General features: G+C 32.6%; 1 protein-coding gene across 1 annotated transcript in view; it reads right to left on the reverse strand.

Annotated features, from left to right (window-relative positions):
* Positions 1-1,701: 1,701 nt before the first annotated feature.
* LOC106664932 overlaps positions 1,702-21,655 on the reverse strand; it is a 205,050-nt gene continuing 185,096 nt past the window's right edge. The window contains exons 5-7 of the mRNA XM_014391023.2: positions 15,033-15,166; positions 13,702-13,927; positions 1,702-1,824 (exon numbers count right to left, since the gene is read on the reverse strand). Of these exons, the coding sequence (XP_014246509.1) occupies positions 1,739-1,824; positions 13,702-13,927; positions 15,033-15,166 (446 nt within the window). The 3' untranslated portion in view covers positions 1,702-1,738. The remainder of the gene's footprint in view (positions 1,825-13,701; positions 13,928-15,032; positions 15,167-21,655) is intronic.

Here is a 21,655-nt window from a genome sequence, read left to right on the forward strand (position 1 = left end):
AAAATTACAAAAATCAAATGTTGTATGCAGTAAAGTAGGTCAACAACATTTATTTATGTAAAAATCAATTTAGACTCGCTTTAAACCATAAAATTAAATTTTTATAGTAAACAAGACGTACACAATTTTGGGATGTTCAAACCAGTGATTTTTTTGCTTCAAAGTCAAGCGTTCCAATTAAAAATCCAAAACTCCTGAAGATTCTATCCTAATTCAACGTAATTACAAAAGTTGAAAAGCGGCATTTTCCTCTTTTAGACGAGTTCACGAAAATTAGATGCAATCTTATTAAAGTAAGAAAAATAAGAAAAAATATCAACAAAAACCTCCCAAACTTATTATTTCATAATTCAAGCTTTAATTGTTTTAAGGTAATCCGATTTTGCCCTTTGCGTGTAATTTATAAGGATCGAAACCAGTGGATCCGTGGTTTCTTTTCAAAATGGTAAATTTTATTCTTGATTTTTGAAAAAATCATCGGTAACATATGGAAGATGATAAATCTAGGCTTTTTCCTGTAAATGTGTATGTTTCTACGTATGTATATATATATATATATATATTTACCTCTAATTAAACGCTAGAATGAAATAAAGGAAGATAATAAAATAAAAGAAAAATATTTATATGATTAAATTCTGTTTTACTCGGTTCCTATGTCCAATTGGCAACAAGACTCAAACACGTGTCTAACATTTTCTGATCCAGTTGCGCTAAACATTTCTTGAGTTAGTTGACTCAATAGTTTCCCATGTCCGTATACAAGTTCGTACTTTTTCGTACAAAAATAATAATAATATGATTTATGCAACAACCCTGAATATTGATTAAAACCGTAAAAAGATGTTAGGGCCATAAACATAAACAGTAATTACTTTTGTATAATCAATAAATGGAAAAGATAGAATTTTGAAAAAATAAATTGTTGTACAAACACTTTAAATAAGTTAAGTTTGAATGGCCAATTGTTACAAAACCTGTAAAGGGTACTGAACTACCTTTATAAATAGTTCGTTTATTTCATAATAAAAATAAGGTAAACATGGTTTGTTCGTGTTTCTGCTGTTTACAAAATATGAAAAAAAGCAAGTATAAAGAGTAAAAAAACATACCTAATACATCTAACGTTAATAGTCAATATTATAAACTTATAAATAATTAAAAGTTAACATATTTTATTAAAAAACTAATAGGAAGGTTCGTACGTGTACTTGCATGAAAATCAACTGGAAAGTGTTTCCCTCTCGGAGGAGAACTATTTTAAGATTTCGCCATATTTGAATGAAATGGGCATTATACGGAAATTCTTGTGCCTTGGAGTTTCTCGGGCGGTGAAGAAGGCTGCCTGAACAAACTGAGCAAACTCAATTTGAGCTCCCATCCGTGGAAATAAGCATCCCGACGTAATTTACATTCGGGTCCGGCTCGCGCTTACCGTAAATAAAAACTCGTGTATCGCGCCGAACGACCGGTCGTAAGTGTGGAAAAATTCGGGTCGGCCTGGCGGTAAAGTTTACAGCCTGGGGAAAAGGGAGACACAGGTCGGAATTATTGAAAAGTGTCTCTGGGCTGTAGTGGGCGGGGGATGAGAGGACTTTTCCCAACTTTTATCAATCGTTATGAAACTCTCACACGTATCAATAAATAGATTTTTCGATTTGAAAAACAAAAAAGAAAAATTTAAAAAGACATATCACAGTGTTTTTTTGCCGATGAGACTTCGCCTTCCATCGGCTCATCACGATTTTCCAAAAAACATGGTTAGGCCTGTCATTACTGGAATCAACCACCAAGTTGCACTCCTCAGTGTAGCGTCTCCTTTCACTGAAAAACAAAAGCCATGTATTAAATTGATAATTAAATAAATAAAAAAATTAGTGGTTTAATTTTGTCACATGGAGTTTAAAAAAATCAATATAAGTTGTGTGTATATATATATACATTTTAATATCTGAAATATATNTAAAAATTAGATATTAAAATATGTATTAAAATTAGGGGTTTAATTTTTGTCACATGGAGTTTAAAATGGAGTTCTGTGTATATATAAACCACTAATTGTTTGTATATATACAGAACTTATTTTGGTTTTTTTAAACTGATCATGATATAACCTAATATAAATATATTATTTTCATTAGATCCATTATTCACCCATTCTCCCAATCCATCATAATGTTAAATTTAGTTTTATATTGTTGATTATTCACCGAATCCATTAAAAACTAACTCAATTATCAACGTTTCAACTAAAAATGACATCACTTAAAAATATGTTTAAATAGGAAGGAGAAAAAGAAATGAACCTGCTCCAAACCGTTAATAAATACAAAAATTAATATCCCAATTTCAATTTCTATTTTTACGTTAATTCCCCAGTTAAGTATTTCAAATACTGACTGAATAATCCAAGAAAACATTTAGAATATTCAAACACAGCAGGTTTGCATAAATTATTATTATTTTCATCTTTTATACAAATATTTTATGACAAAGAAAATTGGGTCAAACAGATCGTAAAAGAGTGGCCTTCTATTATGAAAAATTCTTATAAAGAAGACACAAAAATTTCCTTACTATACTTCTACCAGGATTTGTTCGAAACCTCAAATCAAAAATTTATCGACATGTCTGAATAAATTTCTTATATATACATTTCTAAAAAGCCCCCCCCCAAAAAAAAAATCTTTCATACATTTGTAAACTCCAATACTGGCTCCGGGTCAATAATTGACAACGAGCTAGATGTGAAGGATCCTGATTTGTTTAAAGAATACACGGTGGTCGGGCATCTTGTGTGGGACGAAACGGCCCAGTTAACTGCAAATTGGGTGCCGATCCAATGCATTTACTTCATTTATATTCAAGCCTTATACTTCCTTGATCTCGGCATATGCATTGTATATCAACCATCCGCTCGATTACAGTTTGGAACGTATACGTACAACTGTCCAAACACCTGTGTTTTTCCTTTAATTAAAAAGTTGAATAAAGGAAAAGATTTTTTCTTCAAATGTTACAACTGCAAAAAGTATTTCTTTATGATTGTTTATAGCAGTTCAATTACCTGCTAACTTTACGCTGGGAAAATATGACCAATTTATATCAACAGGTGTACGTTTTTCTTTTTAATCAAAGATATTGACATCAGTTTTTTGTTCACTTTTACATGAAACATTTAGAAATATTCGGAAATGTATTTATTTTTGCTTTTTAATTAACTAATGTGTAAAAGCTATTAAAAACGTTGATTTGTACCATTGAAATTAATATTTCACAAGCACTGCTTTCTGATATTACACAATGACAGGCAAAAAATTCCGCTCACTTGTAATATCACTTGATGTGTATATATTTTTATATAGTAATCAATGTTTCACGTTTTTTAACGTTTAATTATTGAAACTTTGTCTCTAAAAAAGTTAAAAAATGTAAATTGCTAAGGAAAATGAAACAAAAAATTAAAACATTTATTTTTAATTAACATTTCAATATCGGATAATTCCTCCTCATGCTATAATTACATCTCGAAGACGCGACAACATACATTCTAACTGTCTGGAAATATTTCTTTGCTGGATTTAGCCCATTCTTTACGAGGAAGGTCGGATCTGGGAAAAAGGCTTTGTACCTTTCATTTCGCCTTTTCCACACTCTTTCACTCTCATCTGAAGTTCGTAGAGAAATGTGCACTCATCTGTAAAAAGTACATTAGACCAATCGTCAAAAGACTAATGGGTGTATTCTCGTGCAAATGAGAGCCGTGCAATTCTGTGTGTTTTGGACAATTCTCGTCCTCTTAAGGGGCGAAAAGCCATCAGTCTATACTGATTTAATCTTCTTCGAGCAGTGCGTTTAGAACTTTGGAACCACGAACTTCCAGGAGCTGAAGAATCGCTTGAACAACAGTAAGTTGCCGGTTTCGCCAAATTCTTAAAGTTAAAAAACGGTCATCCTGTGGTTTTCTTACCCTAGGGCGACCAAATCCGGGCCTTTTATGGGAGGACACATTTTCTTGAAAAGTCTAACGGCGTCTCGCAGACTTTTGTACGGAATTCCTATGGCAATAGCCACATGATGACGGAACGTCTATCATCAATAAGAGCCACACCATGCGCAACATCCTCAGCACTAAGTGGCATTTTTAAGTTTAAAAACTGAAATTAATAAAACAAAGATGAAAATTAAACAGTTTATTGTTTCACAATTCAAATGGGTCTGAATAAAGATTGAAAATCCCGTAAAAATTAAATTGAAAAATCCTTAATCCTTGTTTTGGATAAAGGATTACGTTCGTTTACCTCTAGTTGATATTTCCAATTTAAAACATAAAATAAACAAATATTTATTGATAAAAACAATGAGACAAATTAAGGGCAGAATTTTCATTTATCGAGAAAATCCAAAAACAATCAGTATGGTGGAATTTTTTCCTGTCAGTGTAATTTTAACAAGGAACTCAACTTTAATATGTATCCAGTATGAGGTAAAATTAAGTAATTAATTGCGAAATTTCTAATAACATATACTTTATAGAACATAAATCTTTCTGGATTTTAAATGGTCTTCCAGGACGAAATCTTCTAAATAAACGTGAAGTTAATTCCAAAATCAGAACATGAACAAGAGATTTAGTCAAGGCTGTCATGTTCTGCTGTATAAATTTCACTTGGACAAGTCTTAAACCATTTTTGTTATTTTTCCTACAAACAAGGCTTCTTTAATTCCGTACCAGCCCGCATTTCGCTCGACGATGTTATTATATTTAGGATAGGGTAAACCACAAGAAAAACATTCATACACAAATTCCCCTGGACAAAAACTCAAACCTGTCGTTAATAAATAAGAACCTAATTAATCTAATCACCAGACCAATATGTTTGCATGCAGTTTGGTATCTGAAAATCACTGCTTAACTCAGATATTCAGAAAATCCAATCATCGGCAAATTAAATACAGTAGAGCAAACAAACCCCTTGCAAAAGGCGATCATATCGTCACTATTTTTGTACCGTATAGCAAGGTGTCCTGGAAAGAAAGTTTTTTCATGTTAACATCTTATCTGTTTACTTATGTATATGTATTGATATTTTATAAAAGATAACTCCATAACATTTTTAAAAAATTTTCAGGTCCCCCTAACTTTTTCTAAGAATCCCACACTTTTCTTTCCGTTCATCTTTTACCGAGTTGTGGTTTTGTAAAATTTGAGTTAAAATTGAAATTAAGAAATGAAAACATTATCGGGAAAAATAATGGGAGGAGAGAGTTTGACGAATTCACAAAAGCACTCCAATTCGATTAATCAATTTTAAATAAAATTAGTCGCTTAGAGGCCATTTTAACACTACGGGATCCTATATGGGAACTTAGAAAAAACGTCAAATATAATCTGGGTTTTACCTTACAAAGGTGTGTTCAGAACAGAAAATAAGACAATTCAATTCCTTTGGCCATTACTTAGTGTCTTTGAGGTAAAGATGTTAAATGCATAAAAGTAGAATTGTGTCTGGAAGTATCCACCAACAATGTCACAAAGTTAATGTTCTTTAGATTATTGGGAATGTAGTCAATGAATATAAGTGACCACATTCCTAATATGCTTACAAAAATTAACCTAACAAAAATATGCCACTGCATTCAATAACAGTGCAACTGTAACTCTTAGGATCATTTTTTTTATTTAGCAATCGTGAGTTGCGGTCTGGTGTGATGTAGGTTTCAGAAAAACATTTTCTTTATCGTGCCAACGTTTCGATCTTTATTGAGAACCTTTTCAGGGCTCAAGTGTTTGTCTTCTGTGTAATTGAGCCATTCTTGCGTGTAGTGTCGAGAGTGCCAAATTTTCAAAGTTTACAAAAAACGGAATTCGAAGAAAATTGAAAGTAAATTAGCCTTCTTAGTCGAATTTATTTAGATTTATAAAACAGAGTAGGAGAGGTAAAAATATGGATAGAAAGTGAAAATAATAAAAAATCGATAGGGAGAATAAAACGGAAAAAATGAGGGAGAAATAGAAAGAAGAGAGAATGAATGACAAAATATAGAGAACATACGTATTTTTTCTAATATTGTGCGAAACTAAATAGATTTAAGTAGTAACTGACAAATGTGTACAAATCACCGTTTTTAGATGAACCGATTAATGACTAATCACACTACATAAACACAAATATATAAACAGTAATAAAAATACTGATATTTAAAGAGCATCGGATACAGTACCGCAGGACCTACAGGTAATGCCGGTGAGGTATACTCAGCGCCGTGACCCAAGGAATGGGAATTAGGAGGGGAATTAACCCAAACATATATTTTTGTGCCGACAAAGTAATCCAAATTGTGAGAGCGAGATATATATATATATATATATATATATATATATAGAGAGAGAGAGAGAGAGAGAGAGAGAGAGAGAGAGNTATATATATATATATATATATATATATATAGAGAGAGAGAGAGAGAGAGAGAGAGAGTGAGAGAGTGAGAGAGCGAGAGAGCGAAAGAGAGAGAGACCTTTCACACATAGAGGGTGGGCCCAAATGAAACAAAGATACTATGAGGATTTATAGAAAATTTCATCCTGAACGTACATTGTTCCTCAAATGAATCCTTCTTTAATTAATTTAATTAATTAAATCTGTTCGTTTTTGGAAACGCTATTTATACGACATTTTATGCGTATAGTCGGGAACCCTAGAGGATCTAAAAGAACTACTCCAACTAATTAATTCTTTACACCGTAATATAAATTTTACTTTGGAAATTGATAAAGATGGTTGTTTAAACTTTTAGAACTAAAAGTGTCCATAATAAACAACCTAATTTTAATAGACGTATATAGAAAACTTACAACTACAGACACTATGATACCAGCAGATTCTTCTCATCCATGGACTCAAAAAGTTGCTGGTTTCATTTGGTTAATAGACCGTATTTTAAAACTCCCATTGACACCTGCTAAGTATAAAAAAATTACAAACTAATAAAACCTTAGAAAATTCGATGGAATATCAAGAAATATTTAATGTTAGTTTGCTGCTTGTTAAAATAATAAAAATATTGACTTTAAAAAAGCTACAATAGGACTCGGCCAAAAATGAATTGTTAGATTTCCGTTGTTTGCCATACTTTGGTGAACTATTCTAAAATGTCTGTAAAATTCTTAAAGACAAAGTTTAAGAAATAGCTTTTACAGTTACGAGTGCACATAGAAACATCCTCTCCAAACCTAAAGACAAAGCAGACAACTTGGCAAAAAGGGGGGGTTTACCAACTTAATTGTAATGCTTGTGACATTAAATATATAGGAGAAAGCGGTACAGAAAATAAAAACGAGAGTTAGAAAACTCTAGCCTAAATCGATCAAATTGTCGGAATTTAAGGAACATATAGAAGAAACAAACACAATTTAAATTTAAATACAACAGTGTTATATATTTTGCGCGTCAAGAGATTCGTAGATGGCCCCCCGAGAACCTGAGCCGGAAACAAGGAATCGTCCTTACGCGATTAAGAATAGGCCCTACGCGGTTGTTCATGGGCCAAAGCCCGCGCAGGTGCCCCTTATGCAGAGAAAGGTTGCTCGATATGTCCCACATAATAGAGGAGTGTCATGCCTTGGCTCCATACAGAGAGCGTGTAGCCGCCGGATTTAAGAAGAGTTCTCAAAAACGGTAGCGAGTTTCAGAGTCCCCTGTTTCGCTTTTTAGGGGGAATTGGGGCTTTTTATATAGTATGTCTTATGTGTTGTGCGTCTATATGTTTTGTCTGAGTGCATGTATTTATTAGCGTGAATGGCGAGGGGTGAGGGTGAAATATAACATCATCATCGCCCCTCGAACGTATGAGTGTGTGTTCTGAGTCGATGGCGGAATATTTATAAAAGTACTCCATCGACTCCAATCTAGATTAGTTTGAGTATAGATCGGTGGAGGAATATCAAGTACTGCACTGACCAAACGGAATGAGTGTACTGTATGGATGTACATATGTGTGTGAACGTATTTATTTGTATGAATATAGTGTTTGAAAGGGTAAACAGAATATATACTTAGTTGGGGGCTGAAAGGACCTAGATGCCGGAAGCCCCAGTCAAAAAAAAAAAAAACTGTTATATAGTTTCAGCGAAGGGGCGAACTACATTGGGTTGAGAAATTTGAGATTTAAAAAAGTAAAATTGGACGTGGAGAAAATGATAATATAATACATTATGATTTATCTCTTATTTTAAATATTAGCCAGACAAATTAATAAAATTAATTAATTTAGTTTTTATTAATTTTATCAAAAATTTGCTATATTATTAGTAATGTTTCATTTTAATTTTTTATTAATTAAAAAAATACAACTTAATTACTAATTTATAATTATTTTCTTACAATATTTATTAATATAATATTTGATTGCGTTATAATTCATGCCTTTTACATGTTGAAAATTGAGCGGCATTTCCGTCAATCTGATGATGAGCTCTAAGCTTGAAATCCGGTTTGTTGAAAACAACTAACTGTAAGTAGGAATCTTTTTAAAAAGATGGAAGAAGAAAATACTTCAAAAACCTAGACATGGAATTCCAAATATTCCCAGCGGTATGTCCTTTGAAAGAAAACAGGCCTCCTTTCCAGGGCCATTATTTATTCTCGTGAAATTTCTGTCGTATAACAGGCCAAGGCCGAGAAATAGATTCCTTATTAAAAATATATTACATCAGGATTGGAAGGTACGTCAAAGCTGGACGTTAATGCAAATCCCTTAAAAATTATGACGAGGGCCTATCTATTATTCAACGAAAGCCCGGGGCCCTTTCTCTTTGAACCGTCGACTTGATAATGATACGCCATTAAGCTCAAGCATCGGACAACCGACATGCTTTCAGCAGTCCCCCTTTGAAACAAGATATGGTAAAAAATTTATGTTCTTTCTTTTTTTTCTTATTTTTGTTGTAACTTCAAAATTTTTGTAATAGATCTACATATAAAATATAGGTGTAAAATAAAAATATTTAACAACCTTTCAATATCTTTGTTTAATAATGGATATCTTAAAAGAAAATATTGAATGGTTGTTAAAAATTTTTAATTTAATATGTATATTTTAAATATTGTCTTACTTAAATATGTTAGTAATTTGGAAGAAAAGTCAATATGATATTTTATTACAATTAATTAAGGTTTTTGGTTGAGATAAAAAAGTCAATGGCACGAGCAGGATTCGAACCCACGATCTTCCGCAGATACGCCGCTGCTCTACCACTTGAGCTATCGTGACTTCGAACCACTCGGGCACTAACTTCCCATCTCAACCCCACCTTTTGAATTTACCCTCCTTTTTGCCGTTTTTTCAAATGTCGTGTAATCTGTTTGATTCTCGGCGACAAATGAAATGGCCACGGAGAGCTTTAGTGAAGTATACTTAATTTTAAATCATTAAATTGAACTCGATCCCCTCGGACACTAACTTCTCATCTTAACCCCACCTTTTGAATTTTCCCTCATTTCAGAAGAGAATCAAATAGATTACACAACATTTGAAAAAACGGAAAAAAGAGGGAAAATTCAAAAGGTGGGGTTGAGATGGGAAGTTAGTGTCTAAGTGGATCGAGGTCACGATAGCTCATTTGGTAGAGCAGCGGCGTATCTAGCCGAAGATCGTGGGTTCGAATTCCGCTCGTGCCATTGACTTTTTTATCTCACCCAAAACATCTTAATTAATTGTAATATATTAATTGGTCAAGCAGACCACGAAATTAGTGAATTTAAAGATATTTTATTTCAAAACAAATATTTTAAAAATTTTAATGCTCTTTCTCGTGTTACAAGTTTTGCCAGTAAATTTACATTCAAACTAGAAACAAAATGTCCTGCTTAATTATGGTTGGAATCTTAACAGTTGCGGAATTATTCCCGATTTTCTGATTTTTTTATGATTTCCCGGCCTTGCTTCAAATAAACTATGATAACTCCAAAACTAATAGGTTTTGGACAAGTCCTTTGAGACAACTGAAAACTAATCTAAATTTCCTATAACCTGTGATCAAAAGTGAACTTCTAAACCTTTGTGAAATATGGTTTTAGTAGCGAGAACTTTGAACTTATTTTTCAAAATTCAAAAATTTACTAATTTTTTACTAAAATTTACTGTGATTCTAAACTACTATTTCTAAACCTAGAGACCAGGAAATTTCAGAAAACGTACTCCATTTAATATTCTTTTAGTGGTGTAATTTTAGATTTTAATTACTTTTTCTAAAGGTGAAGAAATTGATGGAGGAAAGTAACAGTGGCTGACGGATTGATAAGGTGGAAAATGAAAAAAAAATTAATGAAATTTTGAATTTATTAATTTTTTTAATTTGCATTAAAAACCGAAATAGTGCATGTGTTTACTTATTTACCAAACGACTGCAACTTTGACTAATGGATTATTGTGTTATTATTCTCCGGAATAAAAGAGTTTTAAGATTCAAAACGTTTTTAGCTATCTATGTGATATCTTGTTCACACTGCAGCTACTTTTTCTAATGAAGAATACGATGATATACATCTTATTTACAGCTTCTGCTGATTAAGTGCGACGGCAGCGCGCCAAGAATCCACTACTGAGGGTGGAAAGATTTCGAATCAAATATAGAAATGTTTGATAAATTCATTCAAAACTTCCTTAAGTGTTTTTATTTTTATTATTAACAATATTTCCACCTTACCAATTTTTCAACGACGCGTTTTCCTACCCTTCATCAATTTCATCATTGTTGAAAAACGTACATAGAAAATCAATTGCTCAAAAAAATGTATATTAAATGGAGTACGTTTTCTGAAATTTGATGATAAATAGCTTAAAAAAAAATATTTTTCAAATTTCTCACTACTAAAACTCTTATTTCTCGAAGGTTTACATGTTTTGTATTGATCACGTATTATTGGAAATTTAACATAGTTTTAAATGGTCTCATCGAATTTTTCCAAAATCATTTAGTTTTTGAGTTACCATTATTTATTCGAAGCAAGGTCGTGAGATCTTAAAAAATCAGAAAATGTGAAATAACTCAGAAACGGTTGAGATTCGGGCCATAGTTAATTAGTACTTTTTGGTAAAATTTTGAATATAGTACGGCTAAAGTTGGTAACACAAGTAGCCGAGCACACTGTATACACTTTAGTCCCGCTAATCAGAACACTCTGGACACAAATGAATCGGCTTAAAGGAGATTCTCTTCGTTTGGAAAAAGTAGTTTTTAGTATTTTCTCGTTCAATGTGAAAGGTATTAATAGTATTAAATATTAAATGTTTGCGAGTTTATCCAAACTTTACTGAAGATTTTTTCGGCGTTGTCATCCTGAAATTGTGATGTGTGCATTGCAATCAACCGTAGTTTGAACATTTCCGGACGTTTTAATCGGCTTATCATCGAGGATTTCGTCTTTCAAACGGGAGTCGGCTTTTTGCTATTTTCGGTAGTCGGTATCATTAAACTGATTATCGAACACTGATAATGATGAGAAGCTAAAACACATCCAAAATGTTAAAATAACTAGTGTAGGCATACCGAAATGATTAGAAATTGATTAAAACTTTACTACCCTATCACGTTTGTCTTGCTGTTTTCTGTATAACCTGTTTATCACAAGTCATATATTATTGCTTGATTTTGAAATATTGCTGCTTTTAATAAAAATTAGGATAATCCGAATTTCGCTAATCGAAACTGGGATGATTTCGGATCACATCGTACAAAAAGCACTCTATTGTATAATGTGTGGTCCTTGGTGATCGTCAATCGATAATTATTCAGAAATCGTGAGATGCGGTCTGGTGTGATAGGTTTCAGAAAAACATTTTCTTTATCGTGCCAACGTTTCGGTCTTTATTGAGATCATCTTCAGGACCTTGTGTTGTCTGCATTTCAGCAAAAAAGTTCTCTGGTTGATAACCGATGCGAGTTTCTTCTCATTGTTGGCGATGTCCTTCAGGATACTTTTAGCTGCGTGTCCATATGTAGTTGAAATTTGTTCATAGAATCCCATGTTCTTCGTTCTTCTCGTGTAAAAATGTGTGGTGATTAGTGACCGTTAATCGATAATTATTCAGAAATCGTGAGATACGGCCTGGTGTGATGTAAGTTTCAGAAAAATGTCTAGTATGTTTTGTTACATCGTACTTAATTTTTCAAATTATCAAAGAGTTTTTAAAGTTTAAATTTTCTAATTCTAGGAAAAAGGCTATCAATTGGTTCTTAAATGTTAGTAGATAACTCAATCTTTATTTAAGAAGATTTTAACATAGATAATAAAAATGATCTCAATTCTGATGAAAAATGCATGGGGGACGGAGAAATTTATATATTAAGTCCATTAAAAAAATTAACATTTTAACAAAAAGGTCAGATTTATTAATAGTGAACACATCGTTTTAATTATATAAGATATTAAATTTGAAACAAAGCTCGACTTTAGAGAAGAAGGTGAGTCGTTCTTTTAAAAAATTTCTTATAAAACAACAAACAAAAACAACCCACTTTTTTAAAAAGATTCATAGCTAACGAAGACAATTTGTTTCTTCAATTAGACAACTCCATTTCTTCCAGGAAAAAATCCTAGTTTCTCGACGGAGTGAGTTAGAAGCCCCATTTGGCATTATAAAGCACTCCTTTTACGTTCAACTATCGCGAATATGTAAACATGCTAAAATTACATTGTTATTTGCTTCAAAAAGTTGGGAAAAGTTTCTTTTACGGAATCTAAAGGTACAAATTTACCGAGCTATTTTTTTAAATACATAAAGTTTTTCTGAACTAATTGTTCAACGGTTTTTTACTTTTTACATAAAAATTATGTTTGGGTGATTTCACCTGTCATTAATTCATCACCCCGCAGAACACCAGAGTAAATCTCATAATGTAAATGCTTACTTTCTTTTTTAATTAGGCGAGTTCGAATTGATATATGATCGAGCTAGAAAAGTATTTTGAGATATGAATAGTGCAGTTCAATATTGTGTTTTGAAAGATGAGAAATGATCTTAGTTGCCCATGTGAATAATTGAAAACAAAACATTTTACGTCAAAGTAGTTTATTTTTTTCGATCTTTATTGAGATCATCATCAGGGATCAAAATGTTTGTCTTCTGTGTAACTGTGCCATTCTTGCGTGTCGTGTTGAGAGTGGCCAACCTACATCACACCAGACCGCTTCTCACGATTTCTGAATAACTATTGTATAATAATTTACGCACATTCAAAGCTTATGTTTTTCCGTAGAATATATAGGATATATTGATATGATTTTACGGAATTTCAATTTTGAAAATTTCATTGTTCTCATGTATTCATTTGTATTGGTCAAAATTTTAAATGAGTTTTTTTGCGATGAAAACAATTTTTCCAAACTGGACTCATCCGTATTGTCATTGATTATAAAGTTATATGTTAAAAGCTAATGATTAATGAAAACTTAATTTAGAGTTGTTAACAATCAAAACATAAATGTGAATGTTTGTAGATTGTAGGAACACGTGTGGCCCCTTGCTTTATCCGCCTGTTGACTGATAATTTCCATCTAGGTCAACATGAATGTCAGAAAAAAACAAAAAGGACCCTTCCCTTTTTTTCCCAAGAGTGGTCATGCGAGCCATCCCATCATCTCCCTTATTACGCTTCAGCGATTTTTCTTTTCCCTTGGCAGGAAACGGAAGACTCACCCAGCAACAGGGCTTCCCGGTTGTCCAGAAGAGAGACCATACTCTGCACGACGCTCTCCCTGTCGCCTTTCCAGAGAACGGGCGACAAGCTCGCCACGCATTTTAGCCGCATACTCCCCTCAATGAAATGCTGCGGCATGACCGTCATGGTCAGTCCGAGAGACGACGTGATGAGGCCGTGTGGGTGAATTGTATCTGGGTACTTTTTAACACCGCTCTGGGGCACCTGTACACAGAACACACTTAAATTATTATTTGTTATATTACAATAGCTGTTTTTTTTAATAAATTTCATAACACACAAAGTCCGCAGAGGGACTTGCCATCCTGTCTATAAAGGAAAAATTTAACTTCTGCCCATGAATTTCATTTGTTTGTTTAGTTTATCAGGAACTAAAACGTTTTGATCCAACGCTTCAAGATAACGGATTCGGATAGGATTTTAACTATTCCACATGGCAATACTTTCTTTTTATAGATGTTTTGACAATTTTCCATATGGAGCAACCTTCTTAAGTTATTCGAGAAAAAAACTTTTTCCCAACTTTGTTTTTTAGATAAATGAAATCTCCGCCAACTTCTTAAACCAATCACCAATTATGTACTTATCATTTTCATTTATAGTAAATTTCTTGCTCATGGTACAAAAAAATTTCGAAAACATTTTCTCAAATAACATTGATTAACAGGTCGCTCTGTATGTTGCCCATTAAAGAGCACTTCAACCTGGTGCGAATTTCAGCACAATTTTACCAAAAGGACTATGAGTTACATGTTTTCTTGTACGAGTCATTGTTACAATTTCCAAAGGATGTCTAAGAGGTTTTTAAATTTCTTAAAACAAAAAGCTTTAAGATTTTTTTGGAATTATTCAAAATTCTCAAAGGTCAAGAAATCAATTTTGTCAACATTAATTCCTTTAAGCTTCTTTTTTTTCGTTTATCGTTATTCTGGTGAGTTAGATTAAACTTTTACTCATGAAACTCTAAACACAAAATAAAACTTTACGTACTTCGCGGTTTATAACAAACAATGCCCCAATAAAAAAAATATAATGGAGGAACAGAAATTAAACTCACACTATATAAAAAATTTATTTATTTGTCGTGAGATAGTAAGTTAATTTTATAGACGGGCCACCGAGGAAAAATTATTAAATATTTATTGAAATTTAAAAATTGTCGACTTTGCTAAAGTTAAAAGATGTTTAATATTCTATTAGCATTGAATTATACTCATGATCTAAATAATTTTCTTTACAAATATAACCCATATTTATTTTTTCTTAACAAATTATTTTTACTAATAGTAGGTAATAAAAATGAAATTACCAGCTGTTCGTTGATATACCAGTCCAGTACCGAGGCCGGGTAGGACTTCGACGATGTACAATTGAGGTTGATTTGGTCACCTATCATGTACTGTTTCTTCTCGCCCGATATGTGTGGCCCATTCGTCGGCAAAACTGAAAAAAACAAAACAAGATCGTTTAAAAATTTAATATCCAAATTTTTTAATTTAAAACATGATATAAGATAGATTGTTGAAAAATAAGCCTTTAACTGTTTTCAATAATTCGAATTTATTTATATTTCGTTTTGAAGAATGATTATTTAATTATTCGGAAAAAGATAAATTAAGGTACTTTTGTCGGTCAGCCCTTCCATTTTTACAATATTTTTTGCTAATTTAAAATGTATAACGTTGATTTCATAAAGCCCGCTATTTCTCCCCACCATGGGGACGAATAGAAAAGATAGACCTAGTGTAAGAGGAGATAGGGCTGACCGGCCCATTCTTGTTGAAGAAAAAGTGAGAAGAAAAAACGTGGCCCGTATTAAGTTTTAAAATTGATTATAAAGTGTTATCAGTTTATGTTTTTTGATTTTAATTTAGTTAAAGGTACATTGTACACAACACACACAGTAAGTGTTTCTGTTTGTGCATGCACAAGAATTTTGGTTAATTTTTCCTTTGTGTATTTTTCTTATTCTTATTGTAAGCATTAATCTTTTTATAATTTGTGATTCGGAATTTATTTTTTTTATATAATTTGTGATTAAGCATTGATCGTTTTTTTTATAATTTATAATTACAATATTTTTAGTCTAGAAGATAAAGTTTTTTGTTCTATTTATTCATGATTCACTGAGGTACGATCCTCCGACTATAAAAAAGTCAAATAATCACTACAAATGAAAGAAAAATAAGGAATGTTCGCCATTTAATGTCATTTTACTATCACAAATAAAAAAACCGCTGGTCAGACTGTTCGAAAAAAGTGTGAGGTTTGGTGATGAATATATAAGGGAAAGTATCGTCCGTCGGTTCAGAGATGGAAATTTTGATTGGGAAGACTCAAAGCGTTTTGGGGGGATTTTCAACTGTCGATGATAAATTCAACCCCTCATTCAACGACTCGAGAAATCTCACAAACACTTAACACATCTCGTATAAGCGTTTCACCCCACCTGAAAAAAGTTGGATATGTTTGTCAGCGATAGAGTGTCGCACATGTTGACTGAGAAGAAGTAATTGGTCTGCCTTTTATCTGCGATTTCCTTATAGAAGCGGTATAAACGATCAAAGTTTAAAAAAATTTAAAATCTGGAGATGAAACGTGAATTCTATACAACAACGATCGTAGAAAACCCTGGTGAAAACGCAGTGACCCACCGTTAACTACTCCAAAAGCAGTATTACTTCCTAAGAAGGTAATGTTGTGCATTTGATTGGATTGGAAACGGGTGCGTCAATGAGCTTTTTCCGCCCAATCAAGCCGTTAATTCTAGTGTGCACCCCACATTTGTAGCAATTAACCAAAATTGTCCGGCATTGGTTAAACACAAGGAGATTTTTCACCACCAGAATAAAGCCGGGAACACACTTACCCGATGCTACACGACGCCTTGCCACGTTTTGGTGGGGTATGCACATCTATCCGACGCAAGCACACGTCGCGTACAGTCCACAGCGTTTATCACAATAATCACTATCACAATCGCAACGCATCTTTTGTTCTTAATGCACTATTTTGAGCAAAACCTTCTAATAAATTGTTAGTTAAATTTTATGAGCCCAACCATCTAATAAATTGTTTGTTAAACTTAATTGTTTTAAATAAAGTTTCTCCTAACCATCATAATTAAACAATGTTTATAAAAACTTATGCATTTTTGATCGTTTAATTTGGTTTACATTAAAATAACATGTTGTAATTAATATAACGACAAAATGACATGTTCTTAGTTTGAAATGAACTACAAAAAATATGAGTGACCCGTTCTGATGCTACCCGACATTACAAAATGGAAGGGGTCAGGGGAAAAACAGTATAACTCCATTTTTTTCGAATTTTAGATTTTAACGCTATCTAGTAGATTTAGAAGAGACGAATCGAATGAAATACGCTGTTTTGGAAAAAAACCCGCTAAAGGCCTTTATTTTTAAAGAAAAAGTGTCGGTGGTCTGGGGAAAAACAGTCCAACTCCGCAAGTTGTAGGGAAAAACGATTTAACTCCACTTCCTGTGGAATTCACTGACTCTTGCTCTGGGCAAAATAAAAACTTCACGGTATTCCGTTATTTGCACTATCTTGTCCACAGAGTTAAACGATTTGAAACAGTAAGAGTGGTTTTTCCAATACGAGGTCACTCATACATGGAATGCGATCGGAACATGTCATACGTCAACACTAAATCATATGTTGAAATTCCAGAGGATTGGCGGGAAGTATTGCTGCAAAGCAGAGTGAAGCCTAGCCCATTTAAAGTAGTTCACTGTGGAAAAGACATGCAGTTTGAAAATTGGACAGAACATCTTTCCAATTTTTACAAACCCAAATGCTCGATTCCCACGAGACCGATTCGTGTTTTAAAAATGGATACATCAAACCCTAACATTTTTTATTCAAAAGTTTCTTATTTTGGCTCGTTCAGACTCACGAACATTGTAAAAGGAAAGGCAATAAGAAAGGGAAAAAAAGAAGCTACCAACACCATGAATCCGCCACCACTACGAAATTTGTACCCGACACGACTTCCGGTAAAAGCTGCAAAATTGAAAGATCTCCTTCATTTGAGTCAGTTCCTAGGAAAAGACGAATCAAGGGTTTATTACGATAGTTTGAAGCATTTCGGAGTAAAGGAAGACCACGGAGATGACGACGACGAGTACATCGACAACATCCCAATCGACGAGGAATTTTGAAGACGTATCTGATTTTTTTTCATCAATTTATATTTTGTATTTTTTACTTTTTCTACTTGTATCTGTTTTTTTTATTCTATTATTTTTGTACATATCAAAATAAAACATATTTGTAAAATTAATATCTGTTATTATGATGTTCCTTTTTCTTACAGTATCCCACATGCATAAATTTTATTAGTTTAAAATAATTTTCGTTTTTTCTGGTGTTCTTAGTGAAGAAACAAAAATTGCCGAAATCAAACACAAAAAAGTTTATGGTGTAATTTATGAGCAAAACTATGAAATAAATTGTTAATTAAATTTTATGAGCAAAACCGTGTAATAACTTGTTCCAATTTTAGTATTACCGCCGCAGCGAGTGCAATAAATTTTAGTTAAATTCATTATATCAAAAAATCGTATTCCGGTGTTTTGATTAATTTTCTACCAAACGATTAAAATTAATTTTTTAAATAAAAACTAATTAATTTTTAATCACTGTTAATTTGGTTGATATTAAAATAAGTATGTTGTAATTAATATAACGACAATAATACATGTAGTTTGAATAAAAATATGAGTGTCCGGTTCTTTTGTCTTCGACTGTACTCGATTTGACCAGACGAAAATCAGGACAGTGGGGATCGCAGAGCGTCGGGTAAGTTAGCGTGGCATAGCATCGGGTAGATGTGCACGGGGCAATGCAACCTTATGGAAAATCGGAGTTTGGATTTGCGTCGGGTAGCATCGGGTAGCGTCGCATGGCGTAGCATGGGGTAAGTGTGTTTCTGACTTAAGACTCGCCAGAAATTGTTGGCTTGGACCCCTCCCGTCGTATTTTCCTGACATTGCCATTTAAGATTTTCACTTATTCCGGGCTCTGCAAAACTCTAATAATGAAAAAGCTTTACTCAAGAATCTGAGAACCTTCTTAAGAACATAATTAGAAATTTACGTGGAAAATTGCAAATGTTAGTGGTTCATATGTTGATAAATAAATTTGTTAACACGTAACTGAAATGTTTAGTTAATTGACAGTCATAAAGACGGAAGTGATATTTTGACCAAGTTGTCAATAGTAAAATCTGCTGTTTTTAAGATTTAAAGATGTTGCTCTGTAAAGTATAATTGATAATTTAAAATATCATCTCTCGTCGTATTTTCCTGACATTGCCACTACAGATTTTCACTTATTCCGGGTTCTGCAAAACTCTAATAATGAAAAAGCTTTACAGCACTTTACAGAAAACACGTCGAACATTTGGATCATAGATAACATAGATCAAGACCCTGAGAACCTTCTTAAGAACAGGATTAGAAAATTACGTTGAAAATTGCAAATTGTAGTGGTTCATATGTTGAATACATTTATACATTTGTTAACATGTAACCGAAATTTTTAGTGAATTGACGATCAAAAAGACGCAAGTGATTTATATTTTGACCAAGTTGTCAATGGTAAAATTTGCTGTTTCTAAGATTTAAAGATGTTGCTCTGTGAAGTATAATTGATAATTTAAATTATCAGTACGCTTAATAAAATTTGAAAAGAAATGTAAACAAATTTTGGAGAGAAAATATCTCACAATTATTGAGGCATGTGACACAACTTCTACGGGAATATTTTTCAACATTTGTTTACATAATATATAAAAACCTTAAAAATATACCTTTCTATTCTGAAGAAACTGAATATTATTGACTGTGTAAAAAATACGCGGTACAGTAATGCAAAATAATGGATTTCTCTTACATATTGTATTATGAAAGAGCCAAAAATAGATACTGTCCTTCGACCCTGAACTTTATAATAATAACTTTATAATATGTTTGTGTTTTTTAATGAATAAGGGAAGAACAAAATAATAACAATAAGCCTATACTCATGCTGAAACTCTTGCTAGTCTGACTCAATTATTAGTACTATTATTGGTCATACAAGCCTATGGGAAATGCTTAAATTATGGAACAAAAATTCGAAATTAAATAACAGGAATAAATTTTATAATTAAAAATGAGATTTTTGCATACAATCTGCCTTCCAACATAAGAATTTTAAAAGGCTAAATTAAAGCTTTGGATGGCAATAGGATAGATTAGTATATGAGTGAATGTTTGGAGTAAACTGAGAAAGAAGGTTTAAATGTTTGGGCGTGAAATGAACGTAGCCGTTAAAACGCCCATAAAAATTAATAATTAATTAATACATTATATATATATTTTAAATTTAAAGATTCATTTTGTGAAGAAAATAATGACTCCACTCTGGGTCATTTTTGGACGAATAACTTTTCTTGAAGCAGATCATTTCGTTCAATTTTTTTATATTAAAACTACGCACGGGTGTAATAAATAAATATATTTAATCAGTATTAACAAGATAAAAAATATGTATTGTCAATTTATATTATTTTGTTGTTCATATTGTTAACAACTTCTATTTTATCAACGACAATACGTACAAGTCCTTTGTGCCACCGGTTTTACCATGATTGAAACACTCCGGCGGGAAGATAAACTTCGCTGAGATTTAAGGTCAGTTGTAAATGGTCCCCTGGTAATAAACCGGGCCGAGATAATGCTTGAGACAAAGTAATCAGGTGACTACCATCCTGGAGCACACATGAATTATACCGTTCTATTATAGCGGGCACTTTGTCGGCCCACAATACGTAATGCCGTCCTCTACGCCGGCTACATTATAATATATATTAAATCATTGTTTATATGCCCAGAAGGGATGCCTTTGTGCATCCGTTTGGATTTCCATTTAAAGCCTTCTTACAATCCCCGGATTGCGTCACGGTTCTGATCCCGTTGAAAAACTCCCCCCGGCGTTAAATAAACGCGCGTATTCTAATCTTAGGTGAATTTAAATCGAAATTTTATTCAAACATTTCTGTACCGGATTATGGGGTTTGTAATTATGCGGGTTCTCTCTTTCTCTCGTTTCCTTCCGTGCTCTTTTCTAACCACTGTCTTGAAATTCGCCGAAACAATAACTTGCCGAATTTTTAAATGTGTGTACTTAGTAATAAATTAAAATAGTTTGTAAATTGATTCAAAACAACTTCCTTTAGTATAATTAATTTGATATGAAAAGGATATTTAAAAAACATATATAATCTATTTTGACGGTACTACTCTTGGAATAATTATTGCATTCAACTAAATGATTTTTATTTTAAGGGTTGGTAATGCTAACGATACGTTTCAAAATTCAACAAATCTCAATTCACATTAACGGTTAATACAAGTTAAAAAAGTTTACTTGTTTCCCTCTCTCACACTCTCACTCTCTTTTCTCTCTCTCTCTCTCTCTCTCTCTCTCTCTCTCTCTCTCTCTTTTATTTTTTCTCTCTCAGTATTTGTCTCGTTGATTTGAACAGAGGTTGTACTAAATTTTTGTAATAAAATGATATTCATTAATTTGTTCTTTTTCTATTTTATCTCTCCTTTATAACTGTCTCTCTCTCTCTCTCTCTCTCTCTNTATATTTACAGGGTGTTTTTTTAGATGGTCCGGCTGAATTTCTCTTAAACCAATGACGCTATGAAAAAATACATCTTCAATATTTTTTAGTGTAGTTCCAGTTTCGAATTTTTACCTTTTCTGTAGAAAAATTATATACGGCCCAGTTCAACTTCAAAATTTCCAATACGATCCTATACATACTGAAAGATCATTTTAAAGGATTTTTTAAGCTGATGGCGGTTGTGGATTGGTGGAATGGTGTAATCGGATTTTAAATTGGACAAAAAAT

Source organism: Cimex lectularius, unplaced genomic scaffold (genome assembly GCF_000648675.2).
Source record: "Cimex lectularius strain Harlan isolate CLEC.00 unplaced genomic scaffold, Clec_2.1 scaffold191, whole genome shotgun sequence".
Taxonomy (NCBI): Eukaryota; Metazoa; Arthropoda; class Insecta; order Hemiptera; family Cimicidae; genus Cimex; species Cimex lectularius.